The sequence below is a fragment of the Drosophila yakuba genome, chromosome 2R, assembly GCF_016746365.2.
Source record: "Drosophila yakuba strain Tai18E2 chromosome 2R, Prin_Dyak_Tai18E2_2.1, whole genome shotgun sequence".
Classification (NCBI taxonomy): Eukaryota; Metazoa; Arthropoda; class Insecta; order Diptera; family Drosophilidae; genus Drosophila; species Drosophila yakuba.
This window is the reverse complement of record NC_052528.2, coordinates 3,533,942-3,560,547: the sequence shown is the minus strand read 5'-3', so window position 1 is coordinate 3,560,547 and position 26,606 is coordinate 3,533,942. Positions and strand designations below refer to the sequence as shown.

At 38.8% G+C, this 26,606-nt stretch overlaps 3 protein-coding genes across 7 annotated transcripts; 1 reads left to right on the top strand and 2 right to left on the bottom strand.

Annotated features, from left to right (window-relative positions):
• Positions 1-280: 280 nt before the first annotated feature.
• On the top strand, positions 281-6,238 carry LOC6529204 (cullin-2). Of its 2 annotated transcripts, XM_002090175.4 has the most exons (9): positions 281-408; positions 650-827; positions 1,510-1,734; positions 1,793-2,870; positions 3,034-3,151; positions 3,212-3,318; positions 4,500-4,868; positions 4,925-5,038; positions 5,097-6,238. In XM_002090175.4, exons 2-9 carry the CDS (start codon positions 709-711, stop codon positions 5,226-5,228), a joined length of 2,262 nt encoding a protein of 753 aa, XP_002090211.1. In that variant the 5' UTR covers positions 281-408; positions 650-708; the 3' UTR covers positions 5,229-6,238. The 2 variants fall into 2 exon arrangements, with proteins under 2 accessions (XP_002090211.1, XP_039229100.1); XM_039373166.2 differs by lacking the exon at positions 281-408 and having other exon boundaries at positions 630-827.
• Positions 6,239-7,158: 920 nt separating this feature from the next.
• LOC6529203 lies at positions 7,159-20,131 on the bottom strand. 4 transcript variants are annotated; one of them, XM_015196763.3, is made up of 11 exons: positions 20,040-20,131; positions 18,365-18,698; positions 17,833-18,012; positions 16,547-16,709; positions 15,849-16,454; positions 14,356-14,902; positions 13,265-14,204; positions 13,078-13,208; positions 8,450-8,767; positions 8,305-8,391; positions 7,159-7,782 (listed from the first exon to the last, which is right to left on the bottom strand). In XM_015196763.3, the coding sequence occupies exons 2-11, from the start codon at positions 18,559-18,561 to the stop codon at positions 7,649-7,651; spliced, it is 3,303 nt and encodes a 1,100-aa protein (XP_015052249.1). In that variant the 5' UTR covers positions 18,562-18,698; positions 20,040-20,131; the 3' UTR covers positions 7,159-7,648. The 4 variants fall into 4 exon arrangements, with proteins under 4 accessions (XP_015052249.1, XP_015052248.1, XP_039229099.1 ...); XM_015196762.3 differs by lacking the exon at positions 20,040-20,131 and adding an exon at positions 19,696-19,955; XM_039373165.2 differs by lacking the exon at positions 20,040-20,131 and having other exon boundaries at positions 8,450-8,764; positions 14,356-14,900; positions 15,814-16,454; positions 18,365-19,956.
• A 351-nt stretch (positions 20,132-20,482) lies between these two features.
• LOC6529202 (eukaryotic translation elongation factor 2) lies at positions 20,483-24,624 on the bottom strand. Its single transcript, XM_002090173.4, has 5 exons — positions 24,487-24,624; positions 23,800-24,014; positions 23,213-23,740; positions 21,923-22,619; positions 20,483-21,852 (listed from the first exon to the last, which is right to left on the bottom strand). Exons 1-5 carry the CDS (start codon positions 24,487-24,489, stop codon positions 20,761-20,763), a joined length of 2,535 nt encoding a protein of 844 aa, XP_002090209.1. The 5' UTR covers positions 24,490-24,624; the 3' UTR covers positions 20,483-20,760.
• Between the last annotated feature and the right edge of the window lie 1,982 nt (positions 24,625-26,606).

Here is a 26,606-nt window from a genome sequence, read left to right as displayed (position 1 = left end):
ACGAAAATAAAAAAGTTTTAATATGCTAATACAAAAAAGAATTAAGAATTTCAACTACAATATTAATATAGTTATATTAAAAATTAATCTATAACGTTTGCGCATATACAGTTTTTTTAAGGGAAACGTTGAGAAGATGGCGTTATCCAGTTCTTAGAAAAGAAGTTCAAATGATTATCTTAGTTTCTCAACGTTGACGTTAACCTAATACTAAATAAAAGATAACGGTTTGGCCAGTGGAGACACGACATCGAATTTTTATGTCGTGTTTAAATATCGATATATATATATTTTTTTTTATATCGATATCGTCTTCGTCTGACAACCAATTTCACGATACCAAAAAAAAGTGCAAAAATAACTAAATTCTCGGCGTAATTATTTAGTAATAGCGTAGTTAAGCAGCAGGTGAGTAGACCGCAAGCACACGTCCTTTCACGTTTTATCAAGGGGTTAACTGGGCCTGGTGTGAAATTGCTCGAGGGCAAGGCCATTTACCTAGTAGTCCACACGCAAAAACTAAGCGATTATGCCAAAAACCAAAGCAGAAGTGGGCTTTGCCAACGTATGACCCTCGGTCGCCCGTTGTTGTAATCGCGAAAACGGAATGAGTTTGACGTTCTAATCAGCCTCCGTCCTGTCCCACCAGGAAACACTTCCAAATCCATCTCCAGACGGACCAAGGATTAGGACTAAGACCCAGTTGTCATGTCGCTCAAGCCCAAAATAGTGGAGTTTGTCGATGTTTGGCCGCGCCTGCGCTGCATCGCCGAGTCGGTGATAACGCTCACCAAAGTGGAGCGCTCGGTGTGGAACACAAGCTTTAGGTACGTATTGGACTACCACGGCAACGGTCGGAGTAATTAGATAGCCTGTAATAGGTTACTAGGGGCTACAAAGTCACTCAACACAGAACAAACACCATAAAGCATTGTCATAATAGTAATTCTAAAAACCTGCTTAATTCACTAATTTGAAACAAAACAAACTTGCAAATTAATGTTAATGCGGCAATCCAACTAGAGAAATGGTTTCCACTACATTATTTTGCATTTTCTTCTGTAAACTACGAATGTACTAGTACGCAACGGTTCAGTTGTTTATTGTATTAAAGAGGAGATTTCACAAATATAGCTGCTGGAGAGCTTCCAATGATTTGGTAAACTTCGTAGTGTTGAGTACCTTGATAAATATGAGTGCATATTTTTTTTAACGTGTAGATAATAAATGCTTGTTTGATTTTAAATATATTAACCAAAACTTTACGGACCTGTCTAGTAAACTATACTCAATTAAATAAATTGATTAGATCAATGACATCTCTTTTACATTGTTTTTAAAATTTTTGTTGTGACAAACGACAACTAATCAAAACGGTTTAACGCAAGCTGATTTTATTCTGACCGCAATGGTTCGTATGTGTGTAAAACGTGAATTGCCAAAATAAAATTTATAAAATAACGCGCACTAATACAACGGTCTATCAAAACACCTTCCTTAAACATATAGCGACGTTTACACACTGTGCGTGGCGCAGCCGGAACCGATGGCTGATCGCCTTTATGGCGAAACAAAACATTTTCTCGAGCAGCACGTCCAGGAGATGCTGTCCAAAAAGGTGCTGATCGAGGGCAAATGCTCGCATTCTAATGGTGGCCCAGACCTCCTCCAGCGCTACTATACCACCTGGATGGAATATAGCCAGGGCATCAAGTATCTGCACCAATTGTACATGTAAGAATACATCAGAATCTGTCATAACGCAATAATGGTTGTAATTTTTTTCCTTTAGCTACCTGAATCAACAACACATAAAGAAACAGAAGATTACCGACACGGAATCGTTTTACGGTAATCTATCAAGCGATGCTGCGGAGCAGATGGAGATTGGCGAGCTAGGTCTAGACATTTGGCGTCTGTATATGATTGAGTACTTGTCCAGCGAATTGGTCCGTCACATACTCGAGGGCATTGCCGCAGACAGAGCTAGCAATGGCACCTTGGATCACCATCGCGTGCAAATTATTCATGGAGTAATACACAGCTTTGTGGAGGTGCAGGACTATAAGAAAACAGGCTCGCTTAAGCTCTACCAGGAACTCTTTGAAGGACCCATGCTGGAGGCCAGTGGCGCCTACTACACAAACGAGGCTAACAAGCTGCTTCATCGGTGCTCAGTGTCGGAGTATATGCAGGAGGTTATCCGGATACTTGAATATGAGAGCCGGAGAGCCCAGAAGTTTTTACATGTCAGTTCCCTGCCAAAGCTCCGTAAAGAGTGCGAGGAGAAGTTTATTAACGATCGGCTTGGCTTCATTTACTCGGAATGCCGCGAAATGGTTTCCGAGGAGCGGCGTCAAGACCTACGCAACATGTACATCGTACTAAAGCCCATACCCGACAATCTCAAGTCTGAGCTCATTACCACCTTCCTCGATCACATTAAAAGTGAAGGTCTACAGACCGTGTCTGCGCTTAAGGGCGAAAACATCCACATTGCGTTTGTAGAGAATATGTTGAAGGTGCATCACAAGTACCAAGAGCTGATAGCAGACGTTTTTGAAAACGATTCTCTATTCCTGAGCGCATTAGACAAGGCGTGCGCCAGTGTTATAAATCGCCGCCCCACCGAGCGGCAGCCTTGCCGTAGCGCCGAGTATGTGGCGAAATACTGTGATACGCTACTTAAAAAGTCTAAGACCTGCGAGGCAGAGATTGATCAAAAGCTTACTAACAACATAACCATCTTTAAATATATTGAGGACAAGGATGTGTATCAAAAGTTTTATAGCCGACTGTTAGCCAAGCGCCTAATCCACGAGCAGAGTCAGAGCATGGATGCGGAGGAGGGAATGATCAATCGGTTAAAGGTAAAAAATGTACTTCACAGTAAATAACTACAGATATTTTATTTAATTAATGTCGCTAACAGTATAATTATGTTAATTGAATTTTTTAATTAACTTTTTACAAAAACTCTTTTGGCTTAAAGAAATCTTGTTTTTGCCTTAAATTCTTTATGAATATTTACAGCAAGCCTGCGGTTATGAATTTACCAATAAACTTCATCGCATGTTTACGGATATATCGGTATCTACTGACTTGAACAACAAGTTTAATACTCATCTTAAGGATAGCAATGTGGACTTAGGTAAGACTGGAGAAATATAATCATTAAAGCTAGTTTATTTTAATGTATATTTTTACGCAGGTATCAACCTTGCCATAAAGGTACTGCAGGCGGGCGCTTGGCCTTTGGGGTCTACTCAAGTTATACCATTTGCAGTACCACAGGAATTTGAAAAATCTATTAAAATGGTACGTTTTTCGTAAACAAATATAGTTAACATAAACAGTAAAGTAACATCACTTTGACAAACCCTGTAAATTTTTCGATTTAAAGCTTACAAAATATGTTTTTACTTGTTTTATTTAATCAATTATTTAAAGAGATGCCTTTAAACAAAATTCAAAATATTATATACGGTTTTAAAACCTTGAGAAATATATTAAGCAGCAAAATAAGGAATTTCTAAAATACTTTAAAAAACTATGCAAATACATAAAGAACTTCATGTATCTCTTAAAATGCGTGACTCTTAAAAAGTTCAAAGTATCCCCCTATTTGAGGAGGAAACTACCTTTAGAGGCTGGAAAAAAGGTCTTCTTACACTCGCTTTTGTGAGGAAATGAATACAGTTCATTTTAATCCATATAATACTTTTAAAGTGCCTGAGGAAAAAAAAATTACGAAAGTAAAAATTGTAATTTAACAAACTTTTCAAGGATTTTGTAAGTCATATCGCCGCTGACATCGTTGATTGTGTAAGTGATGCAGGACAACACATTTTTAGTCTGAAATCAACAAAACAATAATTTTCTTTTTTTTTGTCGTCGAATAACTAAAATGTTTTCGAAATTCAACAAGAGAGAACGCTATAGTCGAGTTCCCCGACTATCTGATACCCGTTACTCAGCTAGTGGAAGTGCGAAGGAGAGTCTTCAACACTGACAGTTTTTGGCGGTTTGTGGGCGTTAGAGTGGGCGTGGCAAAAAGTTTTTTGGCAAATCGATAGAAATTTACAATTCTAATACAAAAATGAAAAAATATCAAAACATTTTTCAAAAGTGTGTGCGTGGCAGTTTTGGGCGGTTTGTGGGCGTTAGAGTGGGCGTGGCAACATGAACCGACTTGCGCTGCTTCTATGTCTCTGGAGTCTGTGTGCTTAATCTCAACTTTCTAGCTAGGAATCGCTCCCTTCTGCCTGTTACATACATTTTAACGAATCTAGTATACAATTTTACTCTACGAGTAACGGGTATAAATATATATTTTGTAAGAGAAGACACTCGCTATTAAATAAAGTTTTTTTAGTATACCAAATCAAAAAGCAACTTCTTGCGGTCCAGATACATTTTAAAACGAGTGACTGTCGTAGATACTTTCGAAATTTTAAATTTGTTGTTTTAATCCTGAACCTTATGTTATTCTTTTGCAGTTCGAGGATTATTATCATAAATTATTTAGCGGTCGGAAGTTGACATGGCTACATCATATGTGCCATGGGGAATTAAAGTTGAGCCATTTAAAAAAATCGTACATCGTGACTATGCAGACATACCAGATGGCGATCATTTTGCTGTTTGAGACTTGTGATAGTCTGAGTTGTCGGGAGATCCAGAACACCTTGCAGCTAAACAACGAAACGTTTCAAAAGCACATGCAGCCTATTATCGAGTCAAAGCTTTTAAATGCCAGCTCAGAGAATCTCGCCGGTGAGACTCGAATAGAACTAAATTTGGATTACACAAATAAGCGTACGAAGTTTAAAATAAGTTCGGCTTTGCAGAAGGAAACGCCACAGGAGGTAAGTCTTTTAGATTTCAAATGGGGCCTGGTTTCCTAACAACATTTTTTGTATAGGTGGAACACACGATTAACTCGGTGGATGAGGACCGAAAACTCTTTCTACAAGCCGCCATTGTTAGAATTATGAAAGCACGTAAAGTCTTAAAACACAATGCGTTAATACAAGAGGTAATACCTATCACGCCTGACTGTGAATTTAAACTACATGCCATATTGTTTTCTATAGGTTCTTTCTTTATCGAAGGTAAGCTTTACGCCTAACATAGCAATGATCAAGAAATGTGTGGAGTCATTAATTGACAAACAATATATCGAGCGAACTGCGAACTCGGGCGATGAATATAGCTACATGGCATAGACTGCGGTAGAAATTTTGTATTTTTAAACCAGATCCTTCCCGGACTACAACCGCCCATACCCACAACGAGGAATTGCTAACCAAGCAGTTTAATTTGTTTGTAAACAAACATTAATGTTAAAAAAAAAATCAAAAGGTCAAGCAATTTTGTTTTGTTTTTGTTTCAAGCAATTTTTATGATCATAGCATATTGGTATGAAAGGTGTGTAAAGATCAAACGATGTTACTGATACTTTTAATTTAGCTTAGTTATCTGCGCCATTTTGATTTAATGCGTGTGTCCTATTCAATTGTAGATATATATTATATTCCTTTTATGTATTGTATATTTATCTGGTTTTATTCACACGCACAAAGCAAAACAATTTGCTACAAAATGTATAATAAATCCGAACAAAAATGTTTAACTCAATGTCTTTCAAATGATTTATGTCTTGTGCGTCAACAGAAAATTCACAGTCGATATCGGGTAGACGGTGTACAGGAATATAAAACGCTTTTCGTACATGTCCCGGAGTCGTGAGCATTTTTAATACCAATCTAATTTTATAGAAATTAATGCTATGCAACAAGCAGTTGCCATTTGAAATCTCCGGAGATCTGTACTTTTATTTGGTCGGCCCGGAAAAAATACTAGGGTTACTAGCTCTTTGTTGTAGTTTAATAATTATTTTATTGACCGTTGGTTTCAAATATTTAATTCCCTTTAAATAATCTTAAAATATTGATTTTATTAATTTCGTTTATAGTATACAATACAATACCATTTAACTTTCGCCTTTACCAAGAAATCCAATATATATAATATGTATATAAGCATATTTATATATGAAGAACACAAGGGCCGTGGATTATATTTGTTTTTAGTCATTTTTATTTCATTTGTGCTACTTTTCTAAAAAATATACATTATAATATTAAATAAAGTAGTTTTACATATTTAGTTAAAATTAAAGACCACTAGTTTATTGAACGAAATAAATAAAAGAATGCTTCTATGTCGTTGATAACACTTCTTTTTTTAATAAAGAACGTGAGAATGGAATTTAAAATTTGTATCACGATATAGATTTTTAGAAAGATTTGTAAAGTTTTACAAATATATTTTTGGCTTTTATTTGTGATTTTGTCGTATATCTCAAGTCATGAATTTAAAAAAAAGGACCCATTATAATATAGTCGACACTTTTAAATTCATGGTCATACTCTGCCTTCAACGGATTATTAGCATTTTGGCTGTAATAGCTGTAACTAATGTAATACAAATTGTTAATAATACTGTTATCTTGTTTTTGGGAAACTCGGCTCCCGCTGATGAAATGATTCCAATATTTATGTTCTTGGCATCTCACTGAGTGCTAATAAAAAATATGTTATCTTTCTTATACATTTTCTGTGGTTCATTTTGTATATTTATTGACTAGTAAACGTTTACATATTGCAATTTTTCTCAAATTAATTTTGCTCAAAATTTTAGAAATCCCTTCTCTGGTAAAATCGCCTTGAGCATATATTACACTTTTAACGATTTTATGGATTACATTACTTTCATTTTTATTATCAAACATTCGTTAAAATGTGGAGGGCTTAACTTCATTCTGTTTCAGTTTCTGGAAATTCAATACGTACCATCAGTTGTGAGATTTTTGTTTGTCATTTCAACTTGATTTTTCTGGGTTGCACTCTGGAGCTTGGTAAAGAACCAGAAGTTCGATTCAAATACATACTTTAAAATTTCTTTATTGCTCATGTCCCGTCTCCAGCTCCTTAAAATCTCTTGCCCAGATGTAAGCAATTTAACATAATAATAATATAAGTAGTGTTGCCTAAAACCCTAAACGGTTTAGTTATAGTCCAAACTATATATGTTTTTGTATATATATATATCGCTCATACATACATATGATTAAATTAATTCAGTGCTTTTAAATTTCTTGTTGAGCCAATGCTATGTGTATTCGGTTGGATTTTTGTTATTCGATCATTGGCCATATAACTACAGTAATAGCTTTAATAGTATTTTAAAAGTTCGGTGTTGACCGTACAATTATTTTACACTGCATTTTCTTTAACTTGAAAGAGTGAAATTTTGTTTGTATTTTTTAGGTTTATTTTATATACTTTCTCATATTTTTAAATTTAATTAAATCTTTCTAAACGCTTTTTTCATTGTCAGTCTTTACGATTCACGGCTTTTGTGCATTTGAATTGTTCAATTGTCTCATTACTATATGACCAATTACGATACTTTTGTGTGTTTCAAGATAAACAAACACAAGCGTTCTGCTGAGTTAATAAGCAGGTGAGTCGTCGGGCTTTTAACCCAAAAAAAGTTAATGTATGTGCAGGGTTATAATACTATAAACATATGGTGTATATAAAGCAAGGGGCAGTGGTTGAGCTTTCAAGGGTGGGTTTCACTACTGATCTAAAGAGGCAGTTTTGGAGCGTTTCCAAAGAGATTTAAAAAGCCCCTTTTTTTTGGGTTTGTTATTGGTGGCCGCCCCTGAGACTCCATTGTCTTTACGATTGGTATCCTTTTGCGTGGTGGATCCTAAATAAAAGAGTTTCGTATCAAAATTCAAGTCTTTTAAACAGGTTTTTTCTAATTTATTTAAATGCTAACTTAAATATTTCAGTGGTCTAACTATCAAGAAGCTGCTAAGGAGAGAAATATAAAGACATGGGGATATTGCACACGAGTTTAACTTATCTGCTGATTATATGGGCCGGCAATAATTTGATTTAGATTTATATCAAATTTTAAATGAGCGTGGCAATATTTTGAAAAAATCGATTTAATGCATACGCGTTATAAGAGTATATATCTTAATTCATTACGCTCTAGCTCCTGGGATCTCGACGTTCCAACAAATATATGTACAGCACGACGCAGGTAAAAAATTAAACAAAAGATTTATCGTCCTTTCACACAACCTTTAAATAATCTAGAATACTCTGCTCTCGTGTATTTAAAAAAATATCTTTACATTATTTTATAAATTGCTTTCGCTATTTTTTGTTTTGTTACTTTAATATAATGTATACTCTTCATAAATGTGTTTTAAAACTTTACCCGTTTCGAAATTATAGAACTGCTTGCTTTTGGTATCATCCATAAGCTCATTGCAGTATGCCTTCGGTTTTCGATCTTTGCTGTTTTCTGATGGGTACAAGAATATCGCTTTATTATTTATTCAGTTCACTTCAGACGAACTCACTTTTCTTGGTTATCAGCAAACTGGTCACTCGCCGCAGAGCCTCGCGGGGTGATTTATTCAAGAAGGAAGGTGTAAGATTTGGTGGCAGCGTTAAGGGCTTACGAGATTGTCCGGTGCCCGACATGCCAGTCGGATTATCCCATACCCGCATGGATGCCAGCCGATCTATGTTTTCGGTGGAAACTGGGCGCATACCCCGTTGCTTCGGATACCATCCTCGAGCCGGGGCCCCAGTCATACGAAGCATTTCATTGGAAGCCAAAGCATGATTTATTGAGCGCTGGCGGCAAATTTGAGATGTACCATAGTTACCTCCTACTGATAGGGAATAAAATAAATTAACACTGTGTAAAATGACAAATCCAGTAATGAATATGGTCTCTGAAGCTGTCGAAGACAATATTTTTTTCCCCATCTTTCTGCGCTAATGGAAGGCAAACAGATTATTGGACGTTAAATAATAACCTATATACATATGTTTTTGTATATATATATATCGCTCATACATACATATGATTAAATTAACATTTGTTACATTATGTTATATTTAAGCTTTTAAAAGCTATTTCTGATTGGTTTGACGAATGAGGTGTTCATACCTAACGTTTACATATATTCATATATTTGGGCAGTCTTTAAGTTTAAAATCTATATAGTTTTATGTAGTACTATAAATTATATAGTATAGTAAAAACAAGAGAGAACGCTATAGTCGAGTTCCCCGACTATCTGATACCCGTTACTCAGCTAGTGGAAGGGAAAAGGAGAGTCTTAAACACAGTTTTTGGCGGTTTGTAGGCGTTATAGTGGGCGTGGCAGAACGTTTCTTGGCAAATCGATAGAAATTCACAAGACCAATATAAAAATGAAAAAATATCAAAACATTTTTCAAAAGTGTGGCCGTATCAGCTTTGGGCGGTTTGAGGGCGTTAGAGTGGGCGTGGCAAAAAGTTTTTTGATAAATCGATAGAAAATTACAAGACAAAAGTGAAAAAATTTCAAAACATTTTTCAAAAGTGTGGGCGTGGCCGTTTTGGGCGGTTTGTGGGCGTGGCAAAATGTTTTTTGGTAAATAGATAGAAAATTACAAGACTAATACAAAAATGAAAAAATTTCAAAACATTTTTCAAAAGTGTGGGCGTGGCAGTTTTGGGCGGTTTGTGGGCGTTAGAGTGGGCGTGGCCACATGAATCGACAAACTTGCGCTGCTTCTATGTCCCTGGAGTTTGTATGCTTAATCTCAACTTTCTAGCTTTAGTAGTTCCTGAAATCTCGACGTTCATACGGACGGACAGACGGATCAAGAATATATATACTTTATATGGTCGGAAACGCTTCCTTCTGCCTGTTACATACTTTTCAACGAATCTAGTATACCCTTTTACTCTACGAGTAACGGGTATAAAAAGCTGGTTGATTTCAAGATCAACTTTCGGTTCTGGTGTTTTAGCAAGGTCCAAATTGTTAATAGCAACGGCGGGTCTGGATTGGGACCGTACGCTAGTAAAGGTGATTTTGGTTTAGGCTAGCAGTTTAGTTGGGAAAGAATAGTACCTATGACCGACCTCAATGAGATTAGATTTGTAAAAGAGCTTACATTAATAAAAATGGGGTAGTACAGTGCCTCCCAACTGAATAGGATTGACTTTTTATACCCGTTACTCGTAGAGTAAAAGGGTATACTAGATTCGTTGAAAAGTATGTAATAGGCAGAAGGAAGTGTTTCCGACCATATAAAGTATATATATTCTTGATCAGGATCAATAGCCGAGTCGATTTGGCCATGTCCGTCTGTCCGTCCGTCTGTCCGTCTGTCTGTCCGTATGAACGTCGAGATCTCAGGAACTACAAAAGCTAGAAAGATGAGATTAGGCTTACGGACTCCAGGGACATAGACGCAGCGCAAGTTTGTCGATTCATGTTGCCACGCCCACTCTAACGCCCACAAACCGCCCAAAACTGCGACGCCCACACTTTTGAAAAATGTTTTAAAATTTTTTCATTTTTGTATTGGTCTTGCAAATTTCTATCGATTTGCAAAAAAACTTTTTGCCACGCCCACTCTAACGCCCACAAACCGCCCAAAACTGCCACGCCCACACTTTTAAAAAATGTTTTGATATTTTTTCATTTTTGTATTAGTCTTGTAAATTTCTATCTATTCGCCAAAAAACTTTTGGCCACGCCCACTCTAACGCCCACAAACCGCCAAAAACTGTCCTTCGCACTTACACTAGCTGAGTAACGGGTATCAGATAGTCGGGGAACTCGACTATAGCGTTCTCTCTTGTTTTAATTTTCGAAACGAGCTCCATAAAGAGAGGTCCTATTTAAGCGAAATAAATTTTGAAATAAATTGTTGTATAACGAAAACAGTCCTTTTTGAAATAGCAAATGTTTGGTTCTGATAGTTTTTTTTTATATAATTTTTATTATTTCTTCAAAATTATTGTTTTTGACTGAAATGGTTTGAGTACTAAAACTATTAAATAAAAGTATACATTAATTTTATACAGCAAAATTTCAAAAAACTGGTCATCTCAAAAAACTGGTCATTTTATATAATATAATGTCATTTTATATAATGTTTAGGCGTTATTTAATATTTCGTTTATTTATTTTGTTATTAATTATTTCATATATACGGTTTGGTAAAGAATAAAGAAGGAAGAGTTTCCGACCATATAAAGTATATACATTCTTGTCCGTCCGTCCGTATGACCGACGAGATCTCAGAAACTATAAAAGAAACAAGAAAGAACGCTATAGTCGAGTTCCCCGACTATCTGATACCCGTTACTCAGCTAGTGGAAGGGAAAAGGAGAGTCTTAAACACAATTTTTGGCGGTTTGTAGGCGTTATAGTGGGCGTGGCAGAACGTTTCTTGGCAAATCGATAGAAATTTACAAGACCAATATAAAAATGAAAAAATATCAAAACATTTTTCAAAAGTGTGGGCGTGGCAGTTTTGGGCGGTTTGTGGGCGTTAGAGTGGGCGTGGCAACATGAATCGACAAACTTGCGCTGCTTCTATGTCCCTGAAGTTTGTATGCTTAATCTCAACTTTCTAGCTTTAGTAGTTCCTGAGATCTCGACAGACGGACGGACAGACGGACATGGCCAGATCGACTCGGCTATTGATCCTGATCAAGAATATATATACTTTATATGGTCGGAAACACTTCCTTCTGCCTGTTACATACTTTTCAACGAATCTAGTATACCCTTTTACTCTACGAGTAACGGGTATAAAAAGTTGAGATTCAGCATGCAGACTCCAGTGGCATAGACGCAGCACAAGTTTGTCGATTCATGTTGCCACACCCACTCTAACGCCCACAAACTGCCCACACTTTTAAAAATTTGGTTTTTTTATTGCTTTAACTAGAGTACCAGGGTCACTAAACTGCATTCCTCCTTCGTATACCCTCCTTGACAAGAGTCCCCAAATGTTTTCGATAATATAAAGGCGGCCAGTCGAGCGTTGTCATGCTGGAACGTCCATGGAGTATGACCATAAATCTCAGAAATCGGCGGAAAAGCCTTTTGAAGTACAGTTCAGTACGCATTTGCGTTTATCTTCATAAAATGATGCTCCATAAAAAGATACGGCTTTACACACCACCAGGACAACTGAGATGTCGACTTAAGAAAAGTGGATCCTTTCTCATATCGTGGAAATAGTAATTATAACCATCCGGTCCATCAAGGTTAAACTTCTATTCGTCGAAGAAGGCCACTGTCTCTTACTCCTTGTTCCACCTCATGGGTTCTCGGGAAAATCGATGTTTTAATTTTCTTCGAATAGTTCGTTTTACCGTAGAAACGCTAGCATTTACCCTGCATTCTTCCCAAATTTTACCAGCAGAATGGGTGAAATTTGAGGCAGCTCGTAGTGTGCCTCGTTACAAAGAAAATGAATATATTGACTTCAAGCTATTTTCTTAACTATATAGTGTTTTAATCAAGATTTCATATAGCCTTTTATTATAGTACCTCAAAATCGGTTAAAGCTTTTCCACGGCCCATTTTCCAAAAAAAATGATAATAAATGCCTTAAATTATAGAATACATACATTAAACTCTTTTTAATCACACGGTCAAACACGAAGTAAAGCCAAAAGCGTAAAACATATTCAGTTGAGCCAAATACAATGGAGATTTGTTGTTGGTTTTTGAAAAAATAATTTTAAATCGGAGTGTTATTAATGGATAATAAAACGTTTCGAAAATTGAAAAAAAAAACCTATTCAGTTCAGATTGTTATCTCGCGCGTAAAGCTTTGCATGTACTTGTGGGTTTTGGTATTTTTATTGATATACCTTTTTTAAAAAATCTTAATATTAATTGGAAATATAAGCTAAAATGCTTAAATGTGGCACATGCCTGGAGATTTAAAAATTTATTTTAAAAGAATTTGCCTGTTATTGGAGTTTAGTAATGGTTGAAAACTGGACTTGGACTAAAAAATGGATGAAAATGGACTTTATATTGAAAAAAAATATTTTAAGGCTTATTTCGCGGAAACTTTGCTTTGTTAATAAATAAATAATAATAAATTGTTGGCGTTTGTTAATAAACTGCCCATCTATGTGTATATTTTTATTAAAATATTCAATATTACTTGCCTCCTATTCCCAAAATTGAAGCGCCCATGTTAATGCTGGTCGATGTGCTCGATCTGGGCGCTGTGCGGGAACCACTGACCACAGGTAGGGGCTCATTTTGGCGTCGATATGGGGTTCGGGGTATGTCACAGCTACCGGTATATTGTTACTTTTCTAGGTCTTATGTAACTTGTATGTAATTACTCACCCTCTGGCGAAAATTGGCGTTTCAGGAAGACTACATGAGGTTTGCAGGCGATGCTCTTCACGCGGCGACTGCTTTAGGCTACGTTTGGTGCCATAGTTAATATAACGTCGATGGTAGGACCCAGATCCACCTGCCATTCCGTCGAAGTGCGGAGCGGGCAGTGGAGGCATCGGTCCCAGACCAGTAGGTGTGGTTATCCCACTGCCACCGCTGCTATAGTGACCAAAAAGCTTTGGTGATTTCTTGCGGTATTGCGAGTCAATACTCCAGGATTTCATTGTGTTGGCCGAATGACCTCCAGTGGCTCGATGTGGGGGGACCGTAGGCGGTCCGGCGTGGCCCTCTAAAAAACTGGCGGATTGGTGGGCAGGCGCTGGTGGCGGTGGTAGCTCGTCAGTAAAGTGACGCACAGAGGAGATATTGTCTCGACTGCGGCGAGTGTGGCTGTTGCTACTGTGCACCGCCGTACCGGAGGCGGTAGCATGTACCTCCACTACGGTAGTACCCCGATTCGCGGCAGGGGCCACTGCCGGGAGCTCTAGCTGCTTTCGCACTTCCACCGGCGACGGTGGAAGTGGGGCATCGTAGTCAAATAAATCCGGGTTAAAACTTGGCGGCGAGGGGGGCAGTGGGCCCAAATGGGGGATCTGTGAAAGCAGCATCTCTTTGGCGCTTTCAGACTTGTGAACGCCATGTCGAAATTCCAGTACTCGCTTTGCATGCAGCTCGGCAGCTGTCGTTGGGGCACCAGTAAGTCCACCACCATTACATTCAGCCGGTTGGCCAACAACTGGAATGTCTCCACGCAACAAAGCACTGATGTTATGCTCTATTTGCATCAGTGGAGCACACCCATAGCTAAAATCGGAAAGTTCTTCGTCCTCCTCCAAAGTTGGAGCCAAATCTGTATGAGGAGTGGTGGCGTTTGAAGCTCGCTGATCTACATTGAAAACAGTTTTATATATTATGATTTCAAATTTTCTTTGAAATAGTCATATAAAATGGTTAAGATTATATCTGCTATCTTTATATAATTTAATCCTGATAACATTTTAAGAAAAGACAAAATTAATTGTTTTTTTTTTACTCACCGTTACCGTTGTATCCATACAACTCGTAGCTGCTGGTTCCGTTGAGACGCGCCTCATCAAACTCTTCGCTGCTGGATGTGTTGTCCGGCATGGACTCGGCACTCAGGCGCTTTTCTGTTAGCATTGCCATCTTGCTCTTCACTGGCTTGCAATAGCCGAGTTGTTCTGCTGCCTCAATATCAAGAGATAAGACCGCTCGGTGTGCAGCGGCCATCTCCAATCCGCGGCGTGTATGCTCCGCATTAGCCTCACACTCCTTGTACACGAAGTTTGTCTCAGATGAAGCTGGTGGCAGTGGTAATGGTAGCGGAGTGGCATCGCTTTGCTCGCTATCGCTTGCGTAGAACTCATTACTGATCGCCCCCGGGCCAACTTTGGGTTCGGGTTTGACTCTCTCGGCCAACGAGGAACGTAGCGGCTTTGGTATACGAAACACATCTGCGGCACGAGGCGGTTTTTTGGCAGTGGAGCGACGGATAATAAAAGTTCCATTGCCCAGCATGTTTTTATCGTTGGAAATAAAAATGTCATCTAAATGGTTGGTTATCTGTTGATGGAAATGTCAAAATTCATAATTATTGAACAGTGTTGTACACGTAGTAGGAACTAGTATGTAAATCAAGATAGAACGTAATAGTCGAGATTATCGACCCGCTACAGCACTCAAGGGAAAGTGGCGGAAATACGTATGCAAGTAGAAAACAAATATTTTTAATTTATCAGCCTTCGACGATTAGACAACCAGTGGGATTGATTCATCAGGTGACTGCAATAACGCCTGAAGGGGTTCATTTAACAACTTGTTTATAAAAGCACCAACTTTTGTTTTGCAATGTTCTCCGTTAGCATTTAAAATACTAATTATAAAACTAGTGACGATGTATGCATGTTGTCCTGATATTACCTTATGTAAAGGAAAATGATTTTTTATTTACTAAGATGTATACTCTAAAGATCTTAAGTTTACTAATGCATTTTCTATTGAAGCGAGTGAAATAAGTAAGTTTTAGATTGTTAGTGCTAAAGGCGTAACAAATTTAGCGATTTATAGAAGTTTTCCAGCTATACTAGTCCGTTTTTTTCAAAAGTTGTAAATCTAATGTTTTTCATATTTTTGGGAATATATTTTGAATAAAGCGTCAGACTTTAACATATATCTTCATATATATATTCTTCATATTTTAAAATTATCACCTTTACAATTTTACTGCCTTTTCTCCTTAATCATATAATTTGTTTTTTAGTAACCGTATGCAATCGCACTTTATTTTTTGCGTAACCTTCAGATTGGTGTATCACTCGCCCACTCTCTTGGTTTGATTCGTAACTACTTTTTTAATAATCTCAATGAGCTTATGGCTTATGTAATGGCTTAGTGTGATCTGGCTATATAAAAAAAATTTGTAAATCATACAGATATGTAGGTGCGCGCTGATGCTGTAAAAAATTTTGAAATTCCTTTTAATAAATATTTTATTGTAAATAGCTCTAACCGTTTTAGAATCAGAAGTATTTTTTAAGCCACTTGACATCTTCTTGTTGCTCCTAAAGTGAATTTCCCAGGCGATTCCGTTCTGTTTAACGGGTGTGAGGTCAGTCGAGATGTTGGACTCCTCTAGCGAATCTTCCGAATAGTCCTCATCCCTGGCAGCCGCTGTTGATGTCGCCACATTGACGTGAGACGCAGCAGGTGAAGCCTCCGCGGACGAAGAGTTTGAGCTGCTGGATAGTGGATTCAGAATGTGGCACACCTCCTTGTGCTTTTCGACGGAGCTGAGTAACCGCTTGCCACGAGCCCCTTCCCCTACGGCCGCCTTGGAAGAGGGTCCTGGGTAGATCGTCACCGGATGCTCGTTGACGAATGGCTCCGGCAGCTTTGCCAAATTACCACGAAGAACTGCGTTATGCACAGCGCTAATGTCGATGCCCAGGGCATTGCGACCACCGGTGCAGCTTGCCGGGTGTCGGATGGCTAACAATCCACTTGAGGAATTGGCAGCGGAAGCTCCACCCAAACTCGAACCTTTGGCACCACAGCACGGTAAACTGGAGTAATTTGAGCTTACGGCAGAAGTCGAGCTCGAACCCCGAGCCTTTGGCTGGAGGGATGGTAGAAAAATGTGGGTTTGGGGTTAATTAATTGGTGTGCCATTAGCTGTGGGGCTTGCAGGCCTAAGCTCCCTAAACTCACCAGCGTTGTCTGAATAAGGGGCGATGTAGTTTCCCGTTCGTGTACAACCTCAGATAATTTAGTTATGTTCTCAGCAGTGTCATTCACTTCGTTGAAGCTTCTCTCGGGCACAGTATCTGTGCTGGGTGTTTGGGGTACCTCTTCGGAATCTTTTATGGACATGCTGACATGTAAAAGTTAAGATAAATGTTAAAGAATAAGTTTAAAAAAAGAACAAAAATGGGTAAAGCACTATAACAACCATAAAAATAATATTTAAAAAAAAGCAAGAGAGAACGCTATAGTCGAGTTCCCCGACTATCTGATACCCCTTACTTAGCTAGTGGAAGTGCGAAGGAGAGTCTTCAACACTGACAGTTTTTGGCGGTTTGTGGGCGTTAGAGTGGGCGTGGCAAAAAGTTTTTTTGCATATCGATAGAAATTTACAAGACCAATACAAAAATGAAAAAATATCAAAACATTTTTTAAAAGTGTGGGCGTGGCAGCTTTGGGCGGTTTGTGGACGTTAGAGTGGGCGTGGAAAAAAGTTTTTTGGCAAATCGATAAAAATTTACAAGACCCATAAAAAAATATCAAAATTTTGTTCAAAAGTGTGGGCGTGTCATTTTTGGGCGGTTTGTGGGCGTTAGTGTGGGCGTGGCAACATGAATCGACAAACTTGCGCTGCTATGTCTCTGGATTCTGTATGCCTAATCTCAACTTTCTAGCTTTTGTAGTTCATGAGATATCGACGTTCATACGGACAGACAGACGGACATGGCCAGATCGACTCTGATCCTGATCAAGAATTTATATACTTTATATGGTCGGAAACACTTCCTTCTGCCTGTTATATACTTTTCAACGAATCTAGTATACCCTTTTACTCTACGAGTTACGGGTATACAAATAATTGGTGCCATAGACTAGCGATATTTGGCGTTAAAACAGGCACAGCATATTGGATTGACAAATTATATCTGGGTCAAAGCACAAAATCCGTTTGACATATCACAGCTCTGTATCTCTTATACATACTTAAATCCCAAGATCTAAGCCTAAATTCCAAGATAAGACAGGCAGACTAGTAATGATTATTAGTCGTGCGATTCCAATTTCACTTCAGCACAGTTGTAAGATTTAAAGGTAAATATTTCCGGAAACCAGTTAAAATATATGACAGCGAATGTTATTTTATGATAATTTTATCCTTTTTTAAAGTATAAACCTATTCTAGAAAACCGAAATTTGACACTAATTACATAATTGTTTTAATGCTGGCACTATTGTACTGATCTTTTACTTACTTTTTGCGACTTAGGCTCATGTAGCCATCGTCCTCAGACTGATTTTCGCCACCGTTGCAGTTCAAGGCCACTGGTTTCGTTGCTGCCTCCTCAAATTCCGAAATAATCTCATCAAGGACTTTAATTGGCTCAGGTATATCATCCAAGAAAATGGGTTCCAACGACTGTAGTTGATTATCGCTGCATTAAGTAAGAATAGACAATGTTTCAAAACGCATGTTGTTTAGGTGTCACTCTAATAGTACTATTAGTTCACGAGACCTCTCACATGCACGGACACTCGGACTTGGGTAAATCCACTAGGTTGTGGCGCCTCTGGCGGTTAGCTACTACGTTACTCAGGTTAAAATATACAACATTTAACTTAATTGCATTTCATTTCGCTTAAATATATCGGTCGGATTAATTCTTAAACTACTTAGCTCACTTCATAGATCATATTTTAAAATCATAATTACTCCTTAAACTGCGTTGGAAAGATAGCAATTTTTCACTAACAAGTTTAATTCGTTAAACAAAGTTTTTTACTTACTTTTGTCCTTTATGGTCAGCTTCAACATCAGCAGCATCTAAATCTGGGGTTACCTTCATCTGGGCTTCCAAGGAATGGAATGCGCGATGAGATTCTGCCATTGTATCATAAGATTGCCCTGCATCCAGATAAAACGTCCTCTCGGTCTTGACGTTCGTCGAATCGCGTGCTTTAGACGATTTATGTGCCGCTGCCATTATGTGATCATAGCACCTTCGACGGTAGACCTACTCGGCGGTGGCTTCTTTGTTGATGTGGGATATCTCGATAACTAAAATGTCCCAGTCAGCGACGCTGCTGGCGTTGCTTTGTTGACGGCAGCTTCAATGTTCATCTATGCAATGAGTGAAAGTGATTGGAGGTTTGGAGGAGTTTGGCAATTTAAATGCGACCAAGTAATGGTTAATTTGTAAAGCCACTCAGTAGCCATTAATTAATATACATACATATGTATGTAAATGTTTCGCCTAAAATAAAAATAGAATTCTCCTGAGACTGAACTAGTTTTCGGATTACTATATATTTTTGTAATTTTAGCTAAAGCCCTCAGTTTTGAGACATTAAATGTGTTTTTGTGTTTTGTACCAGGCTTAAAAATATATATGTATGTACATTGTATGCAATATTTTTTATGCCACACATTTAAGTATTTTTCATCTTATCACAAAAGTTTTTTACATTATGTACATACATATGTATCTGACATTAACACCGAAAAAAAAGTAAACACACACAACTCGGGGGCAATTAAAACCTGTTCACCGAGAGATTTTTATGCATTGATTTTTCCACCACATTGGGAGAAACGGTTTGAAGAATGAGGTTCTGCGAGGAAAACGAGACAACAACCACCCGAGAGAGAAGAGTGTGGGAGCTCACTATTCGCACTCTGCCTCATCTTCATTCATATTTTCTATACACTGGGGTCCCACCGAGAAGAGTTTAAGTATGAGTCCCAGACAGGCGCACTCACAAACCATTTTCGCCAACCTCCTCCCACACAGTTTGCTGGCTTTATGTATATGTACACACAAACATGTGTACGTACGTACATACATGTAAAAACACGTTTTTCGCCTTTGATCAATTAAAAACCATTTTCAACTGCAACTGAGTTTGCCTCAAAACTTGAACTCGACGTGCATATACAGGATGAGCTTTAATAAAATTTGGCGACGATAATGGGAAAAATTAATTCCTGGTGCTATCAGTCAATTTTCATGGATTACAGGAACCATTACAGTCTTATCACAAAAACATAAGCGCGGACCACTTTGCGTAGCTGTAAGATTTACTTCTGTCGGCTTTTTTCTTTTCAGTCTATTCCTTACTGAATTAAGTTTTACAGAGCTGGCATCGATTTTTTCGAATGCAGACACATGCACCCACTCACGGCGACGAAAGCAAACCGACTTTTTCGACTGCCTGGGGTTGTTCTGCTGTCGGCACCAAAAAGAGTCAAACAGAAGTTTTTCAAAGCAAAATGCTGCTAAGAATAGGTTACGCATAGCGAGGGGCAGGGAGGCCACAAATGGCAAACGCCGCGACTACACTGTAAGCAACGGTACCAGCGTCTTTTGACGGTTATGTTTAGGCCGAATATATTCGAATTTTGCAAAGACCTTTTGACTTAAGCACATATAAAAATGCTCATGCCAGAGACCAGAGAACCTACTTTTCTCCGACTTTTCTACAACACGAAATCGAACTTTTGTTTATGACAGAGCAACGTTCGCTCATCTAGGGATGTCAAAAATGTATCAAGATATTGTATCGATATCTTTCGACCCGCGCAGCATTAATCGTTGACTGCTTTAAGAGAAGTGCTTTTTGCAACACGACGCCAATTGTGCATTGCTTTAGTTTAGCAGTTATAGGGAAAATACATAGATGGATCATTACAGAAAGAAACGTAAGACCTAAAATTGTATTACTTGACATTCCACGAAGGCATATTATCGGATATCGATTTCAATTTCACTTTTTACATTTAGCTTGGCAAGGACTCAAACCCAAGCGGTAGGAACGTATGATGTAAACGACGCCCGAATAAAAAACATAATTAAAATTTTCGCCAGAAGTTTTTTTGTTCGCCGTAACATTTGCAAACAAATCTACTTTCGTTTCAGTGGCGCTTTGGTTTCATGTAAACTGAAGCATTTAATCATTTACTTGATTTATTGTTTTTTTTTTTTACTGTTATACAATTAATAATCATCAAATTTTTGTTTATTGTTTAGTGTTTTTATTTATTATAAAACACTGTTGGCGGCCGAAGGCGATTTTTCAAGTGCCTTGCCGAATGAAAATGTTGAATTCGGTCGCTCCATTTTTTCCTATGTTTTTTCCCTCAGCCAGCTGCACATGGATGTTGTAGGGGATCGGATGGTGGTGCTTTACAACTTGTCCAAGTACTGGGATAGATCGGGCAGTCCTTCCTTAAGACCCTTGCGCTTACGAGTATCCTGAACGATGGCATAGGGCTTACTTGAGGGCTCGCTCGGGTCGCCGGGCAACACCTGCCAATGATCGAAGACACACTGAGGGAAGGCCTGTCCACCAGTGTTAGAGCGCAGATCGGCGGTAAAGCCGAATGACTCGTTGACGGGCAGATATGCCTTCACCACGAACATGGGAGTGCCTACAACCTGGTTTTCCTCGAAGACGTGGCCACGTCGCCTGTTGAGCACTCCGTAAATTCCTCCCACAGCAACTTCGGGGCACTGGATCTCGCACAGGTAGACAGGCTCCATTAAGCGCGGCTTGGCGGTGATTGCGGCAGCGTACAGACAACGACGAGTGGTTGGAATGATCTGGCCACCACCACGATGGATGGCATCAGCGTGAAGCGTCACATCGTAGATGTTAAAGCGGACTCCACGCAAGTTTTCGTCGGCTAAAATACCCTCCTTTGAGGCCCATTGGAATCCAGCGACAACCGAGTCCTTGATTTCGTTAAGGTACTGCACGGACTTGGTACAGTCGAGGATGAAGTTGGGTCCGGTTCCGTCGGGGCCGAAGCACCAGATCTTACGGGCTTCAGTCACATCATAGTCGTACTTCTCAGACAAATAACGGGCACGAGCCTTGAACTCATCCTTGGAACTCACCTCGCCGTTGTCAATGTCCTCGGGAAGACCGTCGGGCATGGGAAGGGCTTTCATCAGCAGACGGTTGTGCTTGTTGGGCGACTTAGACAGACACATTTGGTCTGACTCCTCAGACACAGTTTCACGATAGGAGACGACGGGATCAGACTTCTTCAGTGGAATACAAGCATGGTCTTCCTCCAGATCCTTCAAACAAATCTCCAAATGCAGCTCACCGGCACCGGCAATGATATGCTCGCCAGACTCCTCGATGATGCACTGCACCATAGGATCGGACTTAGCCAGACGCTTCAAGCCCTCGACCAGCTTAGGCAAATCGGCGGGATTTTTTGGCTCTACAGCCACTCGCACCACAGGGGACACGGAGAACTTCATGACCTAAAATTGACGCAAAAAATTTACATTTCAATTAGCATTATATAGTACCTTAAAAAAAAACGCTGCAAACCTTCATGTTGTGGGCGTCCTTGAAGGTGGTAATAGTACCGGTCTTAACCAAGAACTGATCGACACCGACCAGACCGCAAATGTTGCCAGAGGGCACATCCTCGATAGCCTCGACGTAACGACCCATCATGAGAATTGTACGCTGAATGGCCTTCTCATATAAGTCCTCCTTTTTGCCGGGGGTGTAATTGGGGCCCATGATGCGGCACTTTTGCCCGGTGGCAACCTTACCGGCAAACACACGTCCGAAAGCATAAAAGCGACCCTTGTCAGAGGTCGGCACCATCTTAGAAATGTACATCATTAAAGGACCTTCAGGATCGCAAGACTTAACGGCGAGAGCGGCCTCATCGTCATGGGGACCTTCGTACAGCATCTCCATGCGGTACTTTTGGGCAACCACCGGTGACGGCAGATGGATAGCAATCATCTGAAGTAGAGCCTCACCGGCTGGCAGCCAGGTGCGCATCACAGTCTTCAGCAGAGCTTTGCCATCCTTGTCCTTGTCTTCATGCTTCAGAGTCACACCGATTTTCTCTAGCAAGGTTCCTATCTCCTCCTTCTTGTAATTCATGATGGCATCAAACACCTTGTAGATCGGGTCCAAGATGTACATGCAGAACGAGCGTTTGTTGTCAGCTTCCTTCTGCTTCTGCCATTTCTTGGTCTTGGCGTTAAAGAAGTTTTCACCCCACAATCTGTAAACAAGAAGTTGAACTATTAGTTGTGGGTTATTTTAAATTTCTTATTTAATATAACTAGTTCTAATCGCTTATAGTACGAAATATACTATCTTACTTTCTAGAAAATTCCGTATAATACAAAACGCTTCGATTCATATTATTATATTGTACATTTTTTAATTGTTTGCACTTAAGTTACAGTCTAACATCTCCTAAAATGTCTTTAAAATATTTCGATACTTTATTTAATTTTTCGCTTTTAAACAATTTAAAGCCAACAACCATTATAGCTTAAAATGTACTGTTGGTAACAATTAATTTCAAATGAATTTGTATATAAGTAAAAAATTGTTTAGTGTATGGTAACTGCCTTAACATGACTCGTTAGAACATTAAAAAAGCGGTTCCCAGTCAGCGTTTAAACAGTATCCGAGAAAGTTTGATCTCCTTCTATTTATGGTCCACTTGTGGCGCTTTCAGCACGAGCGACTTTAAAAAGAATGCCCCCCTTGGGGAGATGTCTTTCAAGAAGCCGCCCGCTCAGTGCCACACGTTTTGTGGTAGAAGTTTAAATAGATTTAAAACATTCCCTATAAGACACGACTCACCTGTTCATTAGCTTGACAACATCGATCTTGAACTTCTCGGAGTACATCTCGGAGAACTGCTTGAGAGTAAATGCCCAGCCGTGCAGCCCAGAACCGAAGCCGACTGATCCCTTAGAGGGGTCCACGCGCACCTCACCCATCGGACCACCGTCATCGTTATAGGTGGCAATAATAACGTTCACGTTTTCGACGATGCGCTGGAAGGTCTGGTAAAGCTCCTCGGCATCTAGTTGCAGCTCGAGCAGAGCGCGGTCCATTTTGTTCATGAATAGGATGGGCTTGATACGCTCGGCGATGGCCTGACGCAGCACGGTTTCGGTCTGCACACACACACCGGAGACGCAGTCAACCACAACGAGGGCACCGTCGGTTACACGAAGGGCGGCGGTCACCTCCGAAGAGAAGTCAACGTGACCGGGTGAGTCGATCAGGTTGATCAGGAAACCCTTGCACTCCTTCTCGCGCTGATCGGCGTGAGTGATGAACACCAGATCCTTTTCCTCCACCTCGAAGTACATGGAAATAGCACTGCAATAGGGTAAGATAGTAGAAAAAGGGGAAGGGGGCTAAAAAGTGACTGGTCTTACGTCGACTTGATGGTAATGCAGCGCTCCTGCTCATCCTTGCGGGTGTCGGTGAAACGAGTCTCACCCGCCTTGGCTCCGGCAATGATACCAGCCTTCGACACAAGGGAATCGGTCAGGGTGGACTTGCCGTGGTCTACGTGTGCAATCACAGACATGTTGCGGATGTTCCGCTTCTTGTCCATGAGGCCACGGATTTCGTCGACGGTGAAGTTGACCTAAAAAGAAAGGCAGCGTTATGTATTATAACAAGCTATTTTTTTTTTTTTACTAAATCTATGCACATGTGCTTATTAAAAATGGCGTCCATACACACACACACAATTTTGTGAGTCGTGCGAAGGTCTTTGAGGTTAGATAAGAACAGAAAACCACATATCACTCACACCCGATCTTCATCATTGATATATATATAGTTAGATATGGCTGTTGCTCAGGTATTTCACAACATGCACATTCTCGCCAAATTTATATAGAAAATTGCATACGTCATTCGTAGTCTTTGTCTTGAATTTCACCACCATACACACAGACGCACCCATACGTGAAAATACGTCGACACATAATTTCACCAAGTAATTGTGGGCACTTTTTATGCATTTTGCACTGGACATTAAATATATTAATGCAGGTCGGCTATAGGCTTTTACTGTAGCTTTAAGGCTATTATTTCGAACTTTGGCCACCTACCATTTTGGATGTTTGGAGATTTTCTCGCGAACCAAAAAACACTACGCCTTTCAACGGCGTTTCGACAGGAAAGAGCGAGGCGCAGCAGCGACCCTAGAGCTGGGACAATTTTCGATATTCTCGTTAGTCGGAACCAGTATTGTTCGATAGTAGTTCACGTAACAGATTTATTAGATAGATTTTTTGCATGCTTACTTTATAATATTAAAATTTGTATTTTACACAATGACATATTTTTATAATTAGCCTAATAAGATAATTCCCGATTATGATGAAAAGTTCGAGTTAATAATATACGTTGAACTCAGTTTTCCATTATCCTTTACGGTCTTGGAAGATATGGAAAACCAATTTTAATAACATAGGATCGCGGGCAACGTGACGATCAGTATCGAGAGAATGGTTATTAGGGGAATACCATATTCAGCCATATATTTGAAAATTGTATACCATTGATAGCTCCCTTAATTTACACACTTCCGCCATCTAAAATATTTTCGAACGTCACAAGGAGAGCTTGTGAGTAGCGACTTGCCATTGTACTTATCTTGCAGTTCCATTAACCAACTTTTCACCAGTGTATCACAACTCATAAAATTTTCGAGCGCCTTATCAACTTGTATGAAAGCAAGCGATGATTTTAGCATTGGCATGTCTTAAAAAATCATCGCTATGAGAAATAACACATAAACACCGCTAAAAAGCTCAATATCACCGCTATTAATCACCGCTTGTTTGGCGCATTTTAATGGGTAAATCATCGCTCTATTCATCGTTTTTTACAGCTCTTTCTAGAAATAAATTTACATCACCTTTTCATCATTTTTTTTTTTTTGGATTTTTTTTGTTTTATTTACTTTATTTTATTTATTTGCTTCAATGAAAAATTAAGCTTATTTAATAAAAGTTTATTTTTTTATAATTTACCCGTTATTGATGGAGTAAAAGGGCAGAAAACAGGCAGAAGGAAGCGTTTCCGACCATATGAAGTCAATATATTCTTGATCAGGGTCAATAGCCGAGTTTATCTGGCCATTTCCGTCGGTCCGTCCGTCCGTCCGTTTGTTTGCCCGTATGAAATTCGAGATCTCATTAACTATAAACGCTAGAAAGTTGAGATTAAGCATGCAGACTCCAGAGACATAGACGCAGCGAAAGTTTCTATCTTTTGTAAAATGTCTTGATATTTTTTTATTTTTTTATTAGTATCGTAAATTATGCATAAAAAGTATGCATATCTATAAAATTGCGGAGACTCAATTTACCTTAAAATAAATATTAGTATGATGCTTACGAAAATATCTTAAAACAATTTACCTTGATCACTTTTGTGAGTTGTATTTGTATTTTTTGGCATATCGATAAAAATTGTAAAAACAATAATAATATACAACAAATTATAAAATGTTTAAAACTAAGGTCCTGGCAGTTTTAAGTCTGCGTTAGCAAATATATGAATAAAATCTATATAGAAATCTTCATTTTCAATTTTTGTCTTTGGTTTAACTTCTGGCAAAGTGTTAATGTTCTTTATTTATTTATGTACATATGTATATCTAATATTGTTTGGACATTTTTGCCATACTCTTCTGTTGATGCTTTGACAATTCTGCTAAAACGTTTTCTTTGCCTTTTATAAATGTTATGTTAAAATCTAACTCGTTTAATCCAATGTTGTAGCTTTAGGGTTGGGCTTCTTTAGATTATTACGCCAAACTAGGGACCTATAGTTGATTTTAATAATATACTTTCTTTAATAAATATAATATTTAAAGAATTTTTTTCTATTGTACAGTAATTAAGTTGATGAATTTTAAGTGAACGACTAGCATAAGAAAATCCTTTATTATCTTGCATGAGCACGGCACCCAATGCATAGTTTCTAGCGTCTGTAACTAAAGTTAACTGTTTCTTAAAATACGGATACACGACAATCGGATCGCTTGTTATTAGGATTTTAAGTATTTGAAAAGCTTCTATTTAGTCTTGATCATGTGTGTTTATTTTAGAATTTTTCTTTAAGTATGGGCCATTTTGGAATAGTCATGTATGTAGGAAGCGCCGAAGAAAAGCCTGTGATGCGTAGAACACGCTCAATTTGTTTTTGGTTTTTGAATAAA